Genomic DNA, 22,111 nt, shown 5'->3' on the forward strand with positions numbered 1-22,111 from the left:
CCTTCAGAAAAAAGTTTGAGAGCTTCCATGTTAATTATCTTGGATGCCTCAGCACCAGCACAGGGCCTGGCATGTAGCAGGTGCTCTAGAAGTGTTTGCCGTGAAATGAATAAATTAATTTATTTGTTTTCCTCTTCATAAAGGTCTCTCCATAGGGCCTTTGAGATGCACCCATGGGTAGAGGGCTCTGCGTTTTTCTTCCTTTACTTTGCCTAATGACTCCCGCTTTTCCCAGAACAAATCCCACAGGGTCACAGGATGCATTAACGTTCCTTGTTCAGGTGTCTGGTGATCTCTTTACCAAGGTGGAAAAAGACACCTCTGTAATGGTGGGAATCCCTATTTCCCTGCACCAGCCCCGAGGGAGCAGGCCTGGAGAGCTGGACAATCCCATCTGTGGGTGGGTTTTTTGATGCAGGGTCACGATACAGTAGATTGAGTCCTCCACAATCTCTAGTACAGCCAACCCACCCCAGTGGGAGCCCAGGGTCTGCGTTTCTGAAGAGAGCAGCAAACGGAACCAAGATTTTAATTTGTTAGAGCATCTCCTCTTCTGATACTTTAAATAATAGCACATAAAAGAAGCTCTACCAAATAAGTAAGATTCTCTCCTTTCATTAGCTTAATCACTGGATAGGCAACAGCCTGATAAAAATCTACTCTATAATTAAGCTAGTAGTTATTAAAACAGAGGAAGTAAGTGGTTTCCATTTTATGAGCACTAAATGAACCAAACCTTAACAGAAATCTATTATCGAGTTTGCTGGGGGAAAAGCCTCCATATTAATTATGTTTGATGACAGAGCCAATGCGAGGTCCGGCTTGGGTAAATTTTTTGTTTACATGAGGTTCCAGGTCCCCGAGGCACACACCCATCGTGCATGAACACCCAGAAACTTCTCGATGCCCAGGGCTCACCTGTGTGGGGTGCAGAGTGTGGAGACGATAGTACTTCAGAGGTCCAAAAAACCCTTCAATGCCGGCCACATACCTGCTCCCTCCAATAATGAAGTATCCAGCAGTGTCATTATAATAGAAATCCTCCCTGAAGCTACAGAAGAACAAAGAATTAAGAGGGCTCTTGGTCTGAACCAGATCTTCAAAAAAGAGACTCTTTCATTGACCGTCCCTGACTTATACCCCCAAATTTCTTCTTGCCTTTCACGCTGAGTTCTAGCGGATAAGACCATGGTGGGGTCAGACACACTTGGGCTAGGATCCCAACTCTGCTATTTACCAGCTGTGTGACCTTGGACCTGTCCCTTACCTTCTCTGAGACTGAGTTTTCTCATTAGTAAATCAGTTCCTTAATAATTAGATTCTTGGATGCCTGGGTGGCTCAGTGGTCGAGCTTCTGCCTTGGGCTCAGGGTGTGATCCCGGGGTCCTGGGATCAAGTCCCGCATCGGATTCCCTGCAGGAAGCCTGCTTCTCCCTCTGCCTGTGCCTCTGCCTCTCCCTCTGTGTCTCTCATGAATAAATGAATGAAATCTTTAAAAAAAATAATTATATTCTTAGGAGGACTAATGAAATGTAATGGTATATGCCCAGAAGAGTGCCTGGCCCACCATAAATACTCAGTACCTGGCGGCTTTCAATATTGGTAAAATTGTTTGGAATTAGAATTTTTTGGAATCTCTAGTCTTACTTGGAAATGTTTTGCTCGAAAAGGAAAAAAAAAAAACATCTTGTTGAATGGATAGAAGGTTGTTGTGAAGGAAAACTAACAACATATCCTATTAGATAAGAACCAAGAGAAAATTCAGAGTGAGGAGGAAGAGGCTGAAAGCGAGAGGTCAGCACAGGTGATATGCTGGAAGTCCGCCTTGTCCTGAAAGACTTGAAGGAACAGGAAGGGAAACGAAGGGGGAAAATGGGCCAGCATGAATAAAATGCACAAAGTTGTTCCTTGCTGCATTGTTTATATTCACCAAAGCCTGGAAAACCCCAGGTGTCTGGCCCACAGCCATCCAGTGGATCCTAAATGTGAGCCTTTTCCTCATACATAGCTTGAAAAAAGGAACAGAAGGCTCTGTGTACTGACCTGGAGAGATCTTTAATATATTAGGTGGAAAAAAAAGTAGAACAAAAGTGTGGAACAAAGAATACATACTTTTTATCCAAGAAAGAGGAGAATGGATTTTCTTTTGGTATTTGCATTTTAAAAAGTCTAAGTATACACTGCAAGAAACTAATAAAATAGTATTTCTCCAGGGCGTGAGGGTAGGGGATGGAGTGGATGGGGGCGGAGGTAGAAGCAAGACACCTAACTGTATATCTTTTCATATAGTTTTGATTCTTTTTAAACGTGCCTTCGTTACCCATTTAAAAACTAAAATAGGATAGGTGAACAAGGTGCCATCATATGTGGACAGCAGGTTGGGGGGAGGGGGTCAAGACAGATATCAAGTGAGAAGCCAAGCAAAGAGGAAGCGCCAGGGAAGGCAGAGGGCAGATGGAAGCAGATGGAAAGAAAACAAAATGTCAGGCAAGCCGCCAGGAGCCCGGCGAGCCGCGAGAGCAATGGGCCAGGGTGACGCCAACAGGGATGGAGCAAGATACCAGCCGTTGGATCAGAGAAGCCAAGTAACCTGGGGTTAGCCCCAAAGAGAGGCTGTACTGACTGTTACCAAGGAACCCGAACCCTAGCAGGTGCACCTGGCTGGAGAGGAAGACAAAAGGGAGAACACATCCACAGACGGCGGCAAAAGTGAATGCTCAGAAATTGGCTTCACAAGAATGTGGCTAAAATGGAAAAGAAGTGCTTCTTCTCTGGATATTTTTTTTCCTTTCAGAATCTTAGGCTTGAAGGGCCGTGAGAAGATGATGGTCCTTCCCTTTATTTTCCTCTAGGACCACGAAGTCATTATCTCTGAGAGCTATGAATTGATTTTGTTTTTCAAGACCATGGAAAGATTTAACATTCCAGCCACCCTCACGATGCAGTACCTGGTACTTGAAGGGTACAAAGCAATGCTTCTACCATAGAAGCTCTCTTAAGGGAACTCGGCTCAACCAACTCACCAGCACACCTGCTGGCTATCCCTGCTGCATGCTGGATGCTCGGCGGCTGGAGCCCACTCTCTGCAGCCTTAGTCTTCACACTGCTTAAGTAGAGATGGTAACAGTACCTACCTACTGGGCTGTTGGAAGGATTAAATAAACTAATTTTTAAACAGAGCCTTTAGAACTGCACCTGGCACATGGTAATTAAGCACCGTAACAGTTAACTACGGTTATTATTATTAACCTAGTCCACAGTCGGACTTTTACTGCCATCTTAGTAGGATCACATGCCTAGTGAGAATAAGAAGTGTCTGTTCCCAAACCTGACAGTGCCAATTGTATGGTCATTAAAATTATAAAATTTACTATTATGTTATTCAATAAAATGTGGACTGGAAAGAAAGAGTTGTCCATTCTATAACAATTAGGTTGACTATTTTCGGTAGATTCAGAAAAGAACAGTTACTCAAAAAGTGTGGAATTAGGACAACTGTAGAAGACTAGAGGAAAATGGAAGCAATCTAGATGTATTTTGGCTCTGACAGCTTCACAAGTGTCTTTGTTTTCTTTCCATTTGTAAGAAACAGAAATTGGGCGCCTTTTATGCAAGAAAGACCACAGGGAACTTCTATAGGTAGAATCATAACAAAGGCCCTATCTGGAAAGATTGGTGGATGAATGTATGTTTCTAGGTTTTTTTCATTAAAATAAAATGTTTATGGTAAGTATCTTTTTACATGGATCTTTGCTTTAACTGAATTTTTCAACTGATCCATAAATTACCTGGTCTCTATGATATGGGATTGTAATTTTTTTTTATCACTATCATAATACAATTGCAACCTTGTGGTTTATAAGAAATATATATTTGAGGGCACCTGGGTGGCTCAGTCGGTTAAAGCGTCTGACTCTTGATTTCAGCTCAGGTCGTGATCTCAGGGTTGAGAGATTGAGCCCCAGCATTGGGCTCTGCACCGCTTCAGATTCTTTCTCTCCCTCCCTTCCTCCCCCTCACTCTCTCTCTCTAAAATAAAAAAAATAATTTTTTTTAAAAGAGAAATATACATTTGATCTTTGCCCACAGTTGCTGGCTCACAATGCTCCTCAAACCCTTGGGATCTCCTAAGCGTCGAAGGTGGTAAAGATGTTTGTTGTTATATCAGTGAAGGTGATTCCACTCAAAGGCAGAGGCTGGACCAACCATATGATTAGAGGACTGAAACTTTTAGTTGTACCCCTCAACCTCCAGGGAGGGGAGAAGGGCTGCAAGTTGAACCAGCCAATGGCCAATGTCTTAGTCAACCATGACTATGTAATGATGCCTCGGTAAAACCCCTAAAGGCCTAGGTGAGAGCCTCAAAGTTTGTGAGCACATGGAGGCTGAGGAAATTGGCACACCTGGGGAGGGTGTGGAAGCTCTGTGCCTTTTTCCCAGCCATTGCCCTATGTATCTCTTCACCTGGCTGTTGATTAGTATCCTATATCAGATCCTTTAATAAATGGGTAAATGTAAGTAAGTACTTCCCTGAGTCCTGGGAGCTGATCTTGCAACTAAAAAGAACCTAAGGAGGAGGTGATTGGAACCTCCAATCTACTGCATGGGCTTGGAACTGGTATCTGAAGTTGGGGAGGGGGCAGTCTAGTAGGACTGACTCTGTGGCCGTCTGATGCTATCTCTGGGTAGACCGTGTTGGAGTTGCAGTGAATTCTCGGACACCCTGCTGGTGTCTGAGAATTGCTTGGTGGTGGTAGGCGGGAAGCCTCCCCCATCTTGGAATTGGATCTGGGAACCCCAAAGGAAGAGCTAAATAGGAAATCTCCCTAACCTGGTTTCCATCCACATCAGCGCCTGTACATTTTTCTCCTCTAAAATCCTCCGTGGCTGCACAAAGATTGCAAGTGCTTCCTTGCACTGTGTGTGCACCATTTGATGGTCATCAATTTCACTGACATAAAGCTGAGCAACACGGTTCCAAGGCCCAGGCCGTCCCTTCTGGAAACCTCAGACACACTGGCAAACTCTCTTTACTCTTATCTGGACATAGGAGACTGCCTTGGTTTATTACTGCAGAGCGCGGGCAGCCCAAAAGAATCTCCGGCGTTGTTTAATAAACCTCACTCAGGATTAGAAAACAGCTCCAGCTCGAGCATTCTTTAGTAGGGGAACACAGAGCTTCAAATTAGCTGTCCCTCTGCCCCCTTAGAGTAATCACTATCTCAAATGTCATTTCTCCGGAACCTGCTGAAAATTCTGATCCCTTTGGTATCCTCTGAAGCCATTATTCTATTCAGTTCCTTCCCAGAATTCACCATGATATGCAATTTTAAATGTATTTGTGAATTTATTTAAGATCTGCCTCCCCCCACCAGGGTTTTTTGGGTTTTTTTTGTTTGTTTGGTTTCGCTTTGTTTTTGTCTTTTTGAGCTCCATGCAGGTAGGGATTGCCTGTATTATTTTTGTTCATCATTTTATTCCCAGAGTCTGGCACTGTGTCAGGTTGGGTGAATGAGCATATATTGGATGAATGAAGGAAGGATAAACCCTATACAGGCCTGAAGTTGTTACCTGTCACCCACTGTCACTGACAGCCTTTCATTTGTGTGTAGCACTGCACTCCTGAGCACTTAATTACTGATCTTTCTATACCACCTTTGTGGGACGGCAGCTATCATTATGTTTACACGAAAACAAGGAATGAAAAGGAGCGCTATGATGGAATGCCTATAACCATCTGAAATATCTGATGTTTAGTTCACTGGCTTGGCCCACTCGAAAATCTCTCCGATGGATGAGATTCCAAATATCTAACCACAGGAATCCCAGGTAGGCCAGACATTAAATCCAGTTCTTCTATTGATGGGGAAGGTCCCAGGAGTACAGGCAGGACAGCTGAGGAGGTGGCAAGGGGTACTCCTGGGTCCGGGACTGCCCTTATTACCACGTAAGAGATCATTTCAATGTTTTAAGCAGAATGTTGAGTTGGTCTGTACCTGATTATCCTTCCTCCTCTCCGGAATCTGATATGATCACACGGATTCTGTATTTACGAAATACCTTTATTTTTTGTTCATTGTCTATTCCTTACATTAATTTTTGTTTCTTACAATATTATGTTAGATGTTATTTGTCATGATTACTGTGATGAGTTAAATTGTGTCATTTCCCCCCACCCTCCTACCCCAGATTTGCAAGTTGAAGTCTGAACCCTAGGCTCTCAGAATGTGCCCTTATTTGGAAATAGGTCATGGCAGATGTAATGAGTTGAGATGAGGCCATAAGAGCAGAATGGGCCCTTAGTCCGATATGGCTGGTGTTCTTACCCAATGGGGAAATATGAAAGACCTGCACACACATGCACACAGTCACAGGGAAAATGTCCTGTGAAGATTGGGACACCTGCCACCACAGCCCCAGGAGCTGTCAGAAGCTGGAGACAGGCCTGGCAGGCTCAGAACCCAGAATAGCTCTTTTCCCAGACCCTTCAGAGAGAGCACGGCCCTGCAGACACTTAACCTTGAGCCCCTAGCTTCTAGAAATGTAAGACAATAATTTTCAGTTGTTTAAGCCACTCAGCTTGTGGTGCTGTGTTCCAGTAACTCCAGCAAACTAATATAATTATGGAGTTTTCTGGAACCTCCTTAAATCTTATGTGGAAGGCGTATGTCTCTGTCCCCACGTGCTGGTCCCAGCCTGGATCACCCTGTGATCGCTCCAACTACAGTTCAGCACCTAGGTCTCTGGGATGCATGATGAAAGGAAGCCCTTATGTCAAGAATGAAAAAGAGCCTATGAAATCAATCTTCTGTCAAAAACGTCCTGGGGTCGGGCGTGGGGGTCAGGAAGGAAAGGAGGAGGTATTATTTCAGATTTCACATCCCAAAATTTAAACCCTCGATTTCTGGGGCCCACCATGCAGAGCAGGGGACCAGCAGATGCTCCCAAAGGAGCCACATAGCATCTGTTTCTCCAAAACAAATTCCCAGGCCTCTGTCCTTCTTGAACTCTCTTCTACAACAAAACTTATGCCCGTTGAACTCTTTCTGACTGGTCTAAGTCCTCGTGGTACCCTTTCAGCCTTCCTCCCCTCTGTTCTCAGGCCTCAGCCTCTCTGCTCCAATACAGCTGTCAAGTCGCCCCTGACCTTCTTGCAGGCTAAGGAATAACACCTCTTTAGCCTTTCCTTATAACTGTAATCCTTTAATCCGGCCATGAAAATAAGAATTGTTCTATCTGCCCAGAGCCCGAAAGCAAGCAGTTTGACATAAATATAAACCGGAATGACAGGGGGGAAAAAGTAGGGTGTGTGCCCTGCCCCCCTCCATTCCCGCATCTCTATCTCTCTTTGTTTTCATTTCTTCAATAATTGGTTTCCAAGAAAATGTGGATTATGTGAGGAGTCTGAGGGATCGGGCCTGTTCAGAGAGACAGTTTCCTGTTCGCTCTAGTAGAGTAACTACAGCGGGAAGGAACGAGATGCCCCCCTCCTTTAGCCAAAGTGCCTGATACATTTTTTAAATTGTACAGACAAAGCTGGTACATGTGTATTATACATGCATACATAAATTATACATGCAAAGCTGGTAATTTGTGTTTCTGTTTTTTACACTTATTTTTAAGCATTTGATTGTAGATATATATATATATATATATATATATATATATATATATATATATATAGTCTAGGCATGTTGAGGTATCTTGGGTTCCCAAAGCAGCCTGCCCCATGGTTCTGGCACTAGAAACCCCACTATTAGACAGGGATGCAGAAGGAAATTAAAAAATTATGAAACACAAGGCAAAAGACCTAATTCTCAGCTTCCGTAACTCTTGTGGAGAATGGTTACACGAGGATGAAAAGTTACACCAATATCAATAGTTGCATGCATTTCAAATTTAGATTATAAACATAAATATGAGGACTGTCTGCTTTTATGCTTTATCCTAGGCCAAAGCTACCAACCATTCTCAATAAGCAACATTAATACCTTGATTTATCTTTCAGAATCCCTCACAGAAGATAATTTTCAAAGAAAATGAATTATAAGGTGCCACAAAGGGAAGAATTTACAATGGGATCTGGAGAGAGAAATAGTTTCTCTTGCTTAGAAAAAAATGTTGTGGGGGGAAGGGAGAGGAGTTTGCAGATGTAAAAAAAAAAAAAGTGCAAACACTGACTCTCAGGCAGACCAGACACAGTCCATGTTCAGAAAAGCTGAATAAGGAAGTGCGGTTATAACATGAGGGTTGAAGGCTAATGTATGAAGATTTCTTAATCCTTATCCAACAACATGTTGCGTAAAAAGAAAATATCACACTTACCTAATGGTCTGATTGTGGTAGCTTTCCAAGTCCTGTCCAATGCTGGTGGTTACTATGATCTGTGTTGGGAGAAATACACAAGATCAGTTATGCCCCAACACCTCACATCATAAATACAGTCCTGGGTATAAATTACTCATAAAATGGGTTGTGTGGTCTCTCCCCTGATCCATTTCTGCAGAAATAAAAGGAGCACATTACTAGCCCAGTGTACATTTTAAGATTTAAAGAAATTTAATTTCTCCAAATGACTACACATGGTAACAATATCCATCACCCAGTTTCCCCCAGTGGGGTTCAGATGCTTCCAAGCTACCAGCCAAAGCTTCGTTTGGTGTACTTGTGCTCAAAAGTGTGTTGCGCAGAAAGACGAGGAAATGTGTAATATACTACAAGGAGTTTATGAAATTTTACTCTGATCCCACGAGAGCCTTAGGGGAGAAATAAGTTGGCGCTGAGCGTTCTTCACGTGCTGCTGTTCCCCACTCCCTTTCCCTAAGCACGGAGAATCGTCACTGGCATTTCAACAGTGACAATGTTTTTGTCGAGAATGTTGTTAGCTGTCCCGTGTTCTTCTCGTGCCTTGGACTACCCTGGAGCTAAGGGGCTCCTTCTACTCCCCCGGTGCTAGCACCGAGCAAGGGTTTAGGGAACATGTGCTGGCCTAAGCAGGGTCTCAAAGGTGTGGCTACGACACTGTGTCGATGAGAGACAAACTAATGCATAAAACCCAACCCAATTCATCCATATGCAACACGTTGGTTCAGAGAAGAAAATGATCTATTGTTTCTCTAAACCAGCCACTGGCTTGAAGTCACTTGTCCATTTAGTCAAAGCAATGAGTATGACAGTCCCAACACAGGGGTGGAGGTTATATGGAAAAACCATAATGCTGTTTGGGGGACCTATAGATATTAGGGAGACCAGATAGGATGGAAGGAAAGTAGGACCAAAGGCATAAATCTACCAAAAGAAAAAGAAAAAAAATCAGCCCTACTTCTTTTTTCTTTCTACCCCATCTGGTCTTTCTAATCTTTACCCCATCACGTACTCTGCTAAATTAAATTCATCTCTTTAATTAAAGGACTACTCTGATCTACTCTTCTCCTGCTCAAAAATCTTCCATGACACCAGTGCTGCCTTGCAAATAGAAATCCAGATTCCTTGATATTCAAGATTGTCCACATTCTAGCCCTATAGACAATTTTTTTCTTCTGTTAGTTTTCTACAGTCTGCAAATTTCTACTCCAAACTGATTTATGTGCTGCTAACCGCCAACGATGTACTAAAATGTTGCCTCCTCTCCTCTCTCTCCATTCCATCCAATCTGTAGGAACCTTCTCTATGATACCTTCCCCGAGCATCCCAGCGTGAAGTGCCACCTCTCTTCCCTGAGTCAATATGAGTCATTTGGTAATTAAGCTCTCCTTATGACATCCCTTCACCTGCCTAATGCTTCTCCCATAAATAGTCGATAAGCCCTGTGAGCAAAGAGCCTTGTATCCATAGGGCACAAAATAAGATCTGTGATTTGCTCTGATGATTTGATACCTGTTTAAGAGACACATAGAACCAATCTGACCTTCTTAGGAGCAAGCAGCAATCAAGCTATAATGCCATCATAATCCTTACATAAATGGGAAGCTGGACCACAGACCACAGCTGTGTCGCTTCACATTGTTAAGGAAACCAACAAACATAAAAAAAAAAAAAAACCAGCTAACCTTTCACAGACTCTTCTTAGGAAGACAACAAGGGTTGACCTGATTTCTTGTCTCTCCAGGAAAAAGGAAATGTGATAAACCTAAGTACCAAGGGAAGTCTGTGTATTACCTAATACACAAGACAAACAAAACGTCTCTTCCACTTTTGTTACCGGAAAATCACAAATCAATAAGAAAAGCTTATGAGGAAGTAAAACGAGGGAAAAAAGTAGCACATCGGCATCAAGTATATTGAGAAATGGAATAGTCTTCAATTATAACAACAGATTTGCCACAATCCATAAAATCTGTGTTATGAGAGTTTGAAACAGTTATGTACACTGTTTTTATAGTATAAAGTAGATAAAGCCCCTCTGTCCTGCCATCACTTAGGTTTGTTGGTTATTATTTGTCTGTTTAATGCCAAACATCAGCAATTGTGTAACTGCCAAAAACAGTCAAACCATTTCTTGGCTGAGCTAACCAATAAATTTCCTGAAAAAAAAAAAAAGTCGTAGATCTGATAACACTGCATAAACATGACCGATGCTGCTTTAACATTTATTTCCACAAAGCCTATCTTCCTCGGGGGGGGGGGGAGGGAATACTGAATTGCTGATATCATCCAGATAATTGTGGACATAGAGCTGGCTATATTATTTACTCATTCACAATATGGTCGAAAGAAGCACTTTAAAAGTTAATTAAATGGGAGAGGATTCTTATGATTTAAACTTCCATCTATAAAAGTTTGATTGAAAAAGTGTAGAGTTGTAAAGAGTTTATCATTCGCCACAAATGTGCTCTTGCAGACATCCCTGCTTCCTGAGTTTATGGCAAGGCTTAACACGAAGCGATTCGCGGGGCGTGCGCACAGATACCTGGCCTCCGTTAAAAGAGATATCCAGTCGAAACCACTCCTTCAAAGGCATGGTGAATTTCGTTTTCACAGCAAGGTCTTCTCCTTTGACAAGATGCATCTGAATATGCAAGTGGCCTACAAGGAAAATGAAAGCTCATGAACACGAGAAAAAAAAAAAAAACTTAGTGCACGAAGTGGTTGCTCCTGTTTCGACAATTGTCCAAAGGAGCGCTATGGCTAGAACATGTGTCATCTTCCTATAAACAAAGACAAAGCAAACAAAAGAACACACAAGTGGATTCCTTCGTAAAGAAGACATGTGTTTTACGCTTCCAGGGAAAAAAAAAAAGAAAAAAAAAAAGAAAGAAAAGTTTCACATGAGGCCGCATTTGAAAATCATTGCTTTCGCTGAACTACCACGTTGACAGCATCTTCCTCAATTCCAGACATAACTGCCAATAGAGCACAAGAAAACTACAGTATTATTTTAAAAGTTCTGTTTTATACTCACCCTCTTCAGTGAGAAATACAGACGGCGTGCCGTACATCTCATTAGAATCAACAAAGTAGAGAATCCCGCAGAGATTGGCCTTGCAATAATGGAGTAAGTAAAGCCACAATGAAACAGTAAACCTACAAGAGTGAGGAGAAAAAAAAAAATCTGCAGATTGATATCATCCAAGAACAGGTAATTATAGCTAACAATGACCAAGTAAATTGCTTTCTTTCCAATGAAGGGATGAATTTGCCTTCATGTTCATCATGGGAGATCAGCTTGCAAAGCTTGATTTTTGAGACAAAGGAGGTAGTTATAGTAACTGCAAAAGACAGGAGTTAAGAATCATTGTATACAACTAGCAGATAGTGTCCCTTGCACCGAAAACTCTGGGTCTGTGCCTCTTTGACAATCTCACATGCCTGCCCTCTGAATTCTTGATAAAGGGTTGGAAAGCCAGACATAAAATAAAAATCTGGATTTAAATAAGAGGTGGTTTGATAAGAAGCTATTCTAATTTCGATGATTAAAAGAAAAAAAAAACATAATGAGGGCTTTTTTGAGCAATTTTGTTTCCTTCCAAGATAAAAGCCTTAAGGTACAAAAATGTCATAATCTGCGGATGGCATCGCTATATGTTAATTGGGACACATAGATACTATTTTAATGCATACATTAGGTTGTCAGGATCACAGTTTGGCTGACCCATATGGAAACAACTAATCTAATTGTTCCATTTCTGGATCGGGGCTATTTTAGTTGAAAAAAGTATTGTATATCTGTGATTTGTGGCGTGAGAATAAAATAACAGTAGTCAACTTAACTAGGACGCATTTAGCCAAGATGTGTGATCCATCCATCACTCAGCAAATATTTGCTGAACCCTTGCTTGATGCCACACATTATGTTAGTGGCCAGCAGTTCAAAGATGAGGTGCTGGGAGTAATTGCATTTTGCAGGTGAAACAGGAATCAAGGTCAAAACAAATGTACAGAGTTCTGGCCATTACCCCAGTAAGCAATTCACAGTTTAGGTTAAAGTGGCCATGGCCCCGGGTTCTTTGGGGATAGATCCAAACAAGTCCTTTAGAATTTTCTGGGCTTTGTAATCTGGCCTCAGAATCAGTGGTAAGATATGCAAACAGATGGTGCCACACAGCTCCCTCCTGACCCACCCAGCTGAGCAAGCTCATGAAGATAAGTTATTACAAGGAAGCTTAGCAAGAACATACGCTCAGTAAAGTGACTCAAGATCTTTCTACAGCCAGCAGCATGGGAAGAATTAAATCACTCTGCTAAATCCATCCGGTCTGAGGTGAACCAGGAACTGTTTTCAGCATCTTCAGTTCAGCAGAAGGAAAAAAATATATCTGGGTTTTGCTGAAATCAATGGAGGAGATCAGAAGTTGTGAGATTTCAAGCAGCTCATCCAATCTTTCAAGACAGAAAAAGCAAAGCGAAGGCAGCAATGTGCGCTGGCTGTGGCTGGCTGCACCCGAAAGCTTGCGAGGCCTCAGGATCCCACACCTTGGTCCCCTGCTCGTGTCGTTCCTGGGACCGACACAGGAAAGTCCGAGGCACGCTGAGGATTGCTAATTGCAAGAATAATTCAGGAATACTCTGGGCCACAAGTTCTGTCTAAGCCGTGTGGATCTCCACATTTTTCTGAAACGTGCTACCAAGGCGTGTCTTCCTACGGGATTCCACTAGCCTGCCCTGGTCTTCAGAGAAACACAGTACTGCCCCACCAGCCCCCATCACCTGCCCATTCTTACACTGGATAATCTATCCGCTGGCGTCGGGTGGCCTCCAGCTCTCGGTTGTGAAACCTCAGGAACTTCTTCACAATGCCTGTGTTTTCTCCACTGGAGGCGTAGAGAAAGCCCAGGAGGGTGACCACATCTGCAAACAGCAAGACGGCTGCCTTTCAATTATCTCCAGCAAAGCACTGCTTCCCAAATCACATTCTTCCTGGAACCCTCTGCCCAGTTCCAATCTGCCCAGTTACAAGAAAGCATCGGAAAACATTAGCAAACATTTATTGAACACTGAATCTATGCCGGACGCCTGCTAAGCCCTTTACAGAGAGCTGTCTCAATTCGTTTTCCCAGCAACCCCACTGAGGAGATTGAATTATGGGTCCCAATCTACAGACGAAAAGTCCGAGGCATAGAAGTAAAATAACTCGCCGAAGGACACAGCTAATAAGCAGGAGAGCCAGACGTGTGATGTTCAAGCTCGGGTCCTAGGCTCTTTCACATGCTGCCCTTCCAGTGTTAAGGAAAGCGTTTGGAATCTGTGCAACAACAGTAACCGTTTTCACACGAGCAGCAGGACACCAACCACGCTGCTGTCAATGGGTCTGTATCTCATTTAGCTAGCTAACTACCTAGAAAGAGAGATTCTTTTAATCCTATTATCCCCACCCTACAGATGGGGAAATGGAGGCACAGGTGCCAAAGTGGTAGCTAATGTTGATGGAACACAGAATACGCCAAGGGATGTGCTAAGCAAACCATTCCAGGAGTAATCTCATTTAAGTCCATAACCATCAATGAAATGGGTTCTGTTATCTCCATTCAACAGATGAAAAAACTGAGCTCTAGAGAAGATTGAATAATAAGAGGTGGAGCTGGGACTCAAACTCAGGCGGTTTTGTCTCAGAATCCTTGCTCTTAGAAGTGCACAGGTTTTTTCCTTCTGTGCAGATTTTCCAATATATTCCACACATTACCTTTGGCAAAAATGGCCAACCAAACCCCTTAAAACTAGGGAGCCTTCCACTTTATTTTGCAAATGTGGGAGAACTCTGTGGCTCTAGAGAAGATAGGGTGTCCTTAAGAAGTCTTAAAAGGAGAACTGAATTATCTCATCTATATTTAATACCCACTGCTTTCAACGAGGCCAGAATGATTTTTTTTTCATATTTTCCATACCCAACCCCCTTTCAAAGGAAGAAAAAGAAAAGAATCCCTTTTCTCTTTTAAAAAATGCTCTTCGGTTGAAATGTCCATGATCCAATGGTGGAAATTATCTATTTTCCTCGGCTTCTTGGAAAGGGAAGAGTTAACTTCTGTGCAAGTTATCCAATGCCTCAGCCTGCAATACTGAAGACCCCAGCTGTCATTCCTCAATGGAGAGAAATGTTTTATTATAGAGAGAGGTAGCTCTGGCTCATTAAAACTTAAAAATCACAAGAGCAAAGTGTTCATAATCTCAGACCCCTATATCTAATAGAATTAAATAAAATAGAGCCACATTGTCCCCAGTGTCCACAAATCTCCCTGTTTTGTGAGAGGTAGAGAGGCATTTGAAATCTCCAAAGGATAGAGTTATCAATTCCAACAGAAACAACGCAAACTTTTTTTTATCCTTCACTATTTGAGCTCAATTTGGGGACATTGGACTTGCTGATCTATTATGGGAAAGGGAAGGGGGGATTAGAAATGGAAACACTGCAAGTGTGCCTTTGGAATCCAGGGAGAAAATCACCAAGAGACTGCTGTCAGCCCAACCTTGGTTTGGCTTCCACCGTGTGGAGTGGAACATAAAAGACCAGATGGCCACGTTAGCCCCCTAGGAGGCCTTCTGCTAGTGATTGCTGTTGAGTTACCTAGTGTGCAGTAGAAACATTTATCAAAAAGAGCAGGATTTGATTCTGTCCAACCTGACTCTGGTAAAAGGAGGCTTCATAAAGAGGTTTCCAAAGTGAAAGGAGTTAAAAGTCAATGCTGATGAGCCTCTCCTTTATCCAGGGATCAAAGTAAAGCGGGTTGAGCTGGAGAACTTGCAGCAAAAGATGTGGAAGGAAAAAAAATCTAAGATAGAAAGATCTAAAATAAATTTTACAAAAACACGTACCTTTTGTACCCAACAAAACCAAAGCGATGGTGGTTTTCTTGTAAAATCTACAGCTTGAATAGTTCTATGATTTGGAGTTCTCCTGCAATTTTTCTTTCAGCATAATATTGCCTTCCCACTTACTTAGAAATAATAAGAATGAAAGTTCAGAGCAGGAAAGGACATTAGGATTCAACATCTAGGCTTGTTTTCTAATATCTGACTGTGGGGCTGCTTGGAGCACTATGTTTCATTAGTGATGGCTGCCATGTCCACTAGAATGGGAAGTAATAGTACCAGTGTCATTCTCCATTAAAGAATTTACAGGTAGAAACACGTAAGCCCAAAATTTAGGTCCAAAAGGGTAAGAGGCTTGCCCAGTTTCCTCCAGAATGTAAGTCCCAAGAGAGCGGGGACATTACTTCAATCATTACCCCATCCCTGGAGCCCAGCATAGTGGCCAACACTTGATGGGCTCCACAAATATAGAGGGATTGATGAATAAATGAATGGACAAATAGGCACAGTGTTGCCAAATCAGGATCTGAGCCTGCCTCTCTCCTGTTCAACTCTTTTCACAATTCTATAATGTGCCCCATGATTCTGAAATCAGATCACAGCCTCTCTTCCTTGAGACCCTTCCCCCAAATCCATTTCTCTGGCTAATCTTGAATGCAGAAGTTAGGTAGGAAAAAGGCATCATTACGACAAACATAAAAATACCAGGAAAATGGTCAGATTTAGAACCCACCACTTTGACTGTTTTTGCTTGTTTTCTTTTATCAAATTTTAGAGAAAAAAGAGGGATTGGATTCCGTCTGTATGGCACAAACTCCTTCATTTGGAGACAAGAAGTGAAGGTTGCACTGCCCATGAGAGACGCAGGTAGAACTCAAAGCTGGTCTCCCACTACAAACCAATGGGCTTCTTATTAAACCACATCACATCTCACAGGTCTTCCCAAAGAGGTCGGTTCTGCCTTGACCCTCCACGACCCCAGCACCACTACCCATCCTGGCTCTCCAGGGTAGAGTTGGCTCAGCAAGGGCCTCCTGCACCATCCTGCTTCAGCACTACGGCTAGCGCCCGCGGAGCCTGACCTGGAGACCCTGTCTTAAACCGGCTCTTAAGGACTTTGAACATCACCTCCGAGTGGGGCGGTTGGGGTGAGTCACGTAGCCCATTCTCCAGGTCAGCAGAGTGATCAGAGCCCTGACATGGACACCTGCTCCAGGGACAGTCCCACGTCCATGTAACAGAACCCTACTCAGGACGTGCTTCAAACACATCCACAATGATGCAGCTGAGACCTCAGCCCATTTGTGGAGAAGTTAGAGGTAGTCTTGGGGCAAAAACAAACAAACAAACGAAAACAAACCAGACTGTAAGTCTGTAAGTAGCAACAGGAGGAAAAGAAGCTAAGATGTTCCAACCTGAAGAAGGAAAGCTGGAGCGCAGGTAACTCAAGAGTGCTTTCCAAATGCAGAACATTAAAAGGCACGTGTGTTCAGGGGTTCCATTTTCTTTAAAACCAAAGCCTGAGAACTAAAACTCAATTTTCTCACAAGTATGATTTAGGTCAGAACTTCCCCACAAAGGATACCAGGCAGTGAAGTGGGCGAGTAAGGAAGTCAGTGGAATATTCAATAGTAGGAGTGTTAAAAATAAAATAAATTTCACTCCCAGGAATTTATCCTCTGAACATACTTGTAGGTGTGCCCAAAGATGCATGTACAGGGATGTTCGACAAAACCTTGTTGCCAAAAGTAAAAGACTAGAAGTGACCTGCGTGACCATCAGCAGGGGACAGGTTAAATAAATTATGGGCTGTCAGGCAACGGGATGCTGAGCAGCTACTGAAAGGAATGAGGTCGTGTAGCACATGCACTGCTTATAGAAAAATCTCTGCCGTGTTGTCAATGAGAGCGGGACAGAGTTTTCAGTAGCTTCCCATGTGTGTCTGAAGAAAGGGGTATGAACTTAATGCTTATAGGAGCAGAGAGCATTTCTGGAAGCAGATGCAAGAAACTAGTGTCAGTGAGTTTGCCTCTAGGAAAAGAACAAGAGCACAGGGTGGTGGGAGCTCACTCTTCCTCCAACCCCTTTTACACTCTATGAATTTTTTACCAGGTGCATGTATTTCTTTTTAGGCCAAAAAAAAAAAAACAACAACAACAACCCAGGAACAAAGTCTGAGCATTCCCGTGCAGGCCGGGAGGAGACGCCAGCCCCCTACAGAAGGCCTCCCCGCCCTGGGCCTCTGTGACTATTCAATCTGCTTCAAAGACACAAAGTCCAGTGGGTGAGGAAAACAGGATGATTCACATCAGTAAAAATTCAACTTAAAAAAAGAGTATTCCTTTCTAATTTAGAACCTGGGTTAGGGCTGTATTAGCATATTTCAGAGAGGCGGCATAGCAAAGTCGAAGGAATCAGGAAGCTTGGACTCCCCTGAAACAAGCTGAGCCTTGGTTTTCTCCTCTGAAAAGAAAAGATGAGAATAATACTCTTTCCCATGGGCCTATTACGAGGATTAAATGAGACAATGTGCACGGAAAAAAGTGTTCTGGAAACCATAAAGGGCCATGCAGATGCGAGGCATTAATTAGTGTTATTACTGAGAAATTCAGACCACCGTGATTAACTGGAGGGAAAAAAAGAACTAAGTCTCTCTCTCTCTCTCTCCTTTTGAATAAAAGTGCCAAATACATAGTTCTCAGAGTTATAAACGGTATCATCATGTCATTGCCTTAAATAGTCTCACTGCATCAACTGGTAGTTTCACGGGGACAGGTAAAGCCTGGCTCCCACATTGTCCTTCCGTGACTTTGTTGTAATGGAGTTTTGTTATAAGAAATCACACTTCTAATCCATTGGCTCTGAAGAGGAGAATGGATCGTCAACAAAACAGAGAGAGAGAGTGGAAAAGAAGGAAGCTGCCACGCTCCCCAGTGTCTGCCCCGAGCGGGGAGACCAGAGAAATGTTCATAGAGACGCACAGCAGGGCAGGCGGTTAATACACGTCAGTGTGGGCCCGGCCTGCTTTTCCAGTCTAAGTTCCCCGAATCGCCCAACTCACACCTGGGGTTCTACCTCGACGGACAAACACAGAGCACGAAGCTGCTCCCCCACATTTGCACCCGGTGCCAGGCACTGGGAACCCATCACCCGCCACTCTCGCACTGGGCACAGACTCAGCCTCAGAATCCTTCTTACTCCTCCGGGCTGGCGGCCAAGATGAGGCCTAGTCGCCATCCCTCCTGTCGGGAGATGCGGGCTCACACCCCTGCCGCCATCGGGATGCATTTTCTCCTCTCTGCGTCCTGGTTCATGCTTCTCTTTTTCCCTGGAGACCCTTCCCTCTACCCCTTTTCCGACTATGAAAACTCTACTCATCCTTCAAGTGTCTGTTCAGATGTTGCCTCCGCTGAGAAGAAAGCAAAGCTCTGGATGAGTAAAGATGCTCAGTGACTTCTTTCAGTGAACGAAGGACTTAAAATAGGAAAATAGTTTCATGACATCCCTCAGCAGTGCAGCATAATAGCTCCCTGTGGGGTTTGGGAACCAGACTCCCTTGGGTTCAAATCCCAGCTCTATCATGGAGAGCTGTGCGACCTTAGACAAGTCCCCCACCCTCTCTGAGTCAGTTTCCTCCCCTGTAGAGGTGACAGTAAGGCTCTGGGCAGATTAAATGAGATACATAGAGCACTTAGCACAGTGCCTGCCACACGGCGAGCACTCAGCCGCAGGAAGCAGCTGTCCCTATGAGTAGCTGCTTTTCCCTCCTGCTTAGGCACCTAAAGACAGGGGGCACCGTGTCTGTATCTTCCCGCCTCCAGCCCTAGCAGAGAAATTGATACCTAGCCAGTGCTCAATGTTCTGTTTCCCCCTGACTTGAACATGACACACAGGCACCCACAGGCAGTTAGGGAAGGCCAGAGGGCAGGGAATTAATTTCTGATTGCAGGGATGAAAAAAAGAAAAGAGAGAAGCTTCGGTGGGGAGGGGGGTGGGCAGGGGAGGAGTGGACATTTGAGCCAGCTACCAAAGTAGGAGGATGATTTTGCCACGTGGTGCGGCAGTGGGGGCAGGGGGGAGGCCTATTTCCCCGTAAAAGGCATCGACTTGGTCGAGGCGGGGGTTGGGGAATCCCAGACTCAAACTACGAGGGCAGGGCAAAGGGGGGGCTCATGTGCGGTTGCCAAGGAGGATGACTGACCAAGAGATTGCATCCTTAACCAGCACAGCCCCAGAAGGGCTCTCCCAGGGCAGCTATGGCCTGTGTGCGAGCCTAGGGACAGCCGCCTGCTACCCCTGGGTGCTCGCTAACGTGGCAACACAGCTGTGTGAGGATGTCCCAGTGTGATGGTCACACGCAGTCCTTGCCCCTTGGCTGAGAGCATCCGTCACTCAATTCACAGTCACTGGATGCCTGCAGGGTGCTAGGGGCTGCGGCGGGGGGCACCGCACAAAGCGAGCCAGGACCTTGGCCTTAGGGAGCTCACGTCCTAGTACAGAGAGACTCCCTGGGCAAAGAAAGCAATGACGCATATTTAATTACAAAGTCTGGTGACAATAGGGCTGGGAGGGGGGTGAAGATAGAGAACAAAGGGGTGGGGCTGCCATCCTAGATAAACGGCTCAGCGAGCCCTCTCTCCTGACATGGCATTAGCACAGGGAATGATAACGTAAGTGTCCCAAAGGGAGAATGACCCCGAGAAGCTCAAGGAGCAGGAAGCAGGCCCGCGCGGCTGCAGCAGGTGCACAAGGGGGGCACGTCAGGAGACGTGGCAGGGTAGGGGACAGGGACCCTGGGCACAGGGGTCATCCAGGGGCTCTTCCTCACTGCAGTGGGAGGAACCACCTGTGGGGGGTGATGCCACCTGCTTGCACTGGCTGCCACGTGGGGAATGAGGCCGCTGCCGGCGGTGACATCCACCGGTATGATGGCAACACTCGTGGTGTGGGGCGATCGAGGACGGAGGCAACAGGGCCAGCTGACCTGCCACGGTGGGACAGGCAGGAAGAGAGGTCCAGGCGGGCCTGGAGTTGTTGCCTGGGGGTGGATCACTTTTTCTCAATGAGTTCATGGGTGAGTCAGGCACATGTGTCACCGCTGAGGGACAACGGCCAAGGCCTGGTCCCTTCCCCCAGGGAAACGGACAATACGCTTGGGGCCCTAGGTGTGGCGTGCCTGGCCACCGCTGGTCCACGTGCCCAGAATGCAGCAGGGACAGGTGCACCAGGAGGACATGTGGCCAGGCCTGGATACACCTGTGTCCTGAGAGGCTGCCGACTTCTGATCTGGGGAAGGTTTTCTCGGCAGGGCCGGAGAAAAATCTGCTGCACGTCCACCAAAAATCAGGCCAAAGGCCCGGCCTGGCATGGTCGTGGCAAAGCAGATACACGTCGGGCCGCAGGGAGGGGCGGGCGTCCAGGCGCACAGCCTCATGGTGGGGGCCGGCCCTGGGCCTCTGGGGGAGAGGCACTCTAACCGTCCTCACAGAACAGCCCTGTGCGTGGGGGCACCTTGGCTCTCTTCTCTCTTTATAAAGGAAAAAGAAAATGAAAGCAAGTCACAGGGTCCTTTAGTCCAGACGTGGAGCCGTCGTAGGACACCAGGCACTTGACACAGAAAACGTTCCCCCCCGCCCCCACCCCACACCAGCGCTGGCTGCAGACTGCAAGGGGACCGGACATGAAAGGCACCCCCTCGGCCCCCTAATGCCATCTTGTTGTTCTGATTTGACTCTTGTTCATCGAGAGCTGAATAAAGAAGCCCCTGCTAAGAACAAGCCAGAGGCCTGGCCCCCTTCCATCACACAGCGTATCAAGAACAAAGGTCGTGGACACTTTCCATAGGGCTGCTGCAGACGCTCTTTTGATTGCTCTCTTAAAGAGAGGGCGAGGGAATGTTCCCCTTTTCGGTGAACAAATCACAGCCACGCAAACAGAGCTGGCTTTGAGAGTGCACGGAGCACCACCCCCCTCAACCATTTTGGAGGACTTTAATTATTAGAAAAGGTTTTTCCTCTGCATCATGCTTTTATCAGATTGGTTCTCACCCCAAAAGTAATGCTTGGAAGAAGGTGGAGAGAAAAATCCCACTGCGCTATTCCGCAAAGCTCAGTGAATACGGGAAGGAACAACAAAAGAAAGAAAAGGTGGTTCACATTTTAAGGGTATGGGCAGGGGCCCTAAGACCTCGGCTAGTTCATAAATGACTTCATCTGAAAACTTCCAGCTTGCAATTTAGTCATTCTTCAGTGAGAAATATGTGATTTGCCAAACATGAAATGGAATCATTACGCCCTGACAAAATCGGAGGCAAAAAAAAAAAAAAAAAAAAAAAACTGGCTTGTATGTGCCTTGTGCTTCCTTCTCCTTAATAAATTAGGTCTCCCCATGGAAGGCATTCCAGAAAGATGCTAGCATAGGGTTCTGCGTGGAGGAAGGATGCACACCGATCATTGAAATGCAGGCAGCTCGACTGTTTCAGACATTTAATTGCCCGCCCGCCCTACCCCCAACTCACACGCACACGGGAACGGAGTCTGGCTTCCTCCTCTCCAGATCTGTACTTTGAGCACCACACAACCATGGAATCAGCCAGACACGGAACAAGGCTACTCAGACCAAGTGCAGGATAGGAGGGCAGAGAACTACACACGCGTGCGTGCACACAAACACACACGCACGCACACAAGAGCTCCTGTAAAAACTAGTGAATTCTGAATAAAGTCCACGGTCTAAGTCAACATCAGTTTTGAGCTCTCATTAGCGTCCTACAGTCAGGAAAGATCTTTATTAGAGGGAAGGTGGGGGGAGGATATGCAGGGCTCTCTACCATTTTTTTTTTTTGCTCTCTACCATTTTTGCAACTTCC

General features: G+C 45.0%; 1 protein-coding gene across 2 annotated transcripts in view; it reads right to left on the minus strand.

Annotated features, from left to right (window-relative positions):
* The window catches only part of SEL1L3 (SEL1L family member 3), a 99,979-nt gene that overhangs the window by 62,682 nt on the left and 15,186 nt on the right, over window positions 1-22,111 (minus strand). For both annotated transcript variants that reach the window (XM_055326831.1, XM_055326832.1), the window contains 5 exons: window positions 13,161-13,287; window positions 11,402-11,523; window positions 10,910-11,025; window positions 8,326-8,384; window positions 919-1,051 (listed from right to left, as the gene is read on the minus strand). In XM_055326831.1, coding sequence (XP_055182806.1) covers window positions 919-1,051; window positions 8,326-8,384; window positions 10,910-11,025; window positions 11,402-11,523; window positions 13,161-13,287 — 557 coding nt within the window. The remainder of the gene's footprint in view (window positions 1-918; window positions 1,052-8,325; window positions 8,385-10,909; window positions 11,026-11,401; window positions 11,524-13,160; window positions 13,288-22,111) is intronic.

Source organism: Nyctereutes procyonoides, unplaced genomic scaffold (assembly GCF_905146905.1).
Source record: "Nyctereutes procyonoides isolate TBG_1078 unplaced genomic scaffold, NYPRO_anot_genome, whole genome shotgun sequence".
Lineage (NCBI taxonomy): Eukaryota > Metazoa > Chordata > Mammalia > Carnivora > Canidae > Nyctereutes > Nyctereutes procyonoides.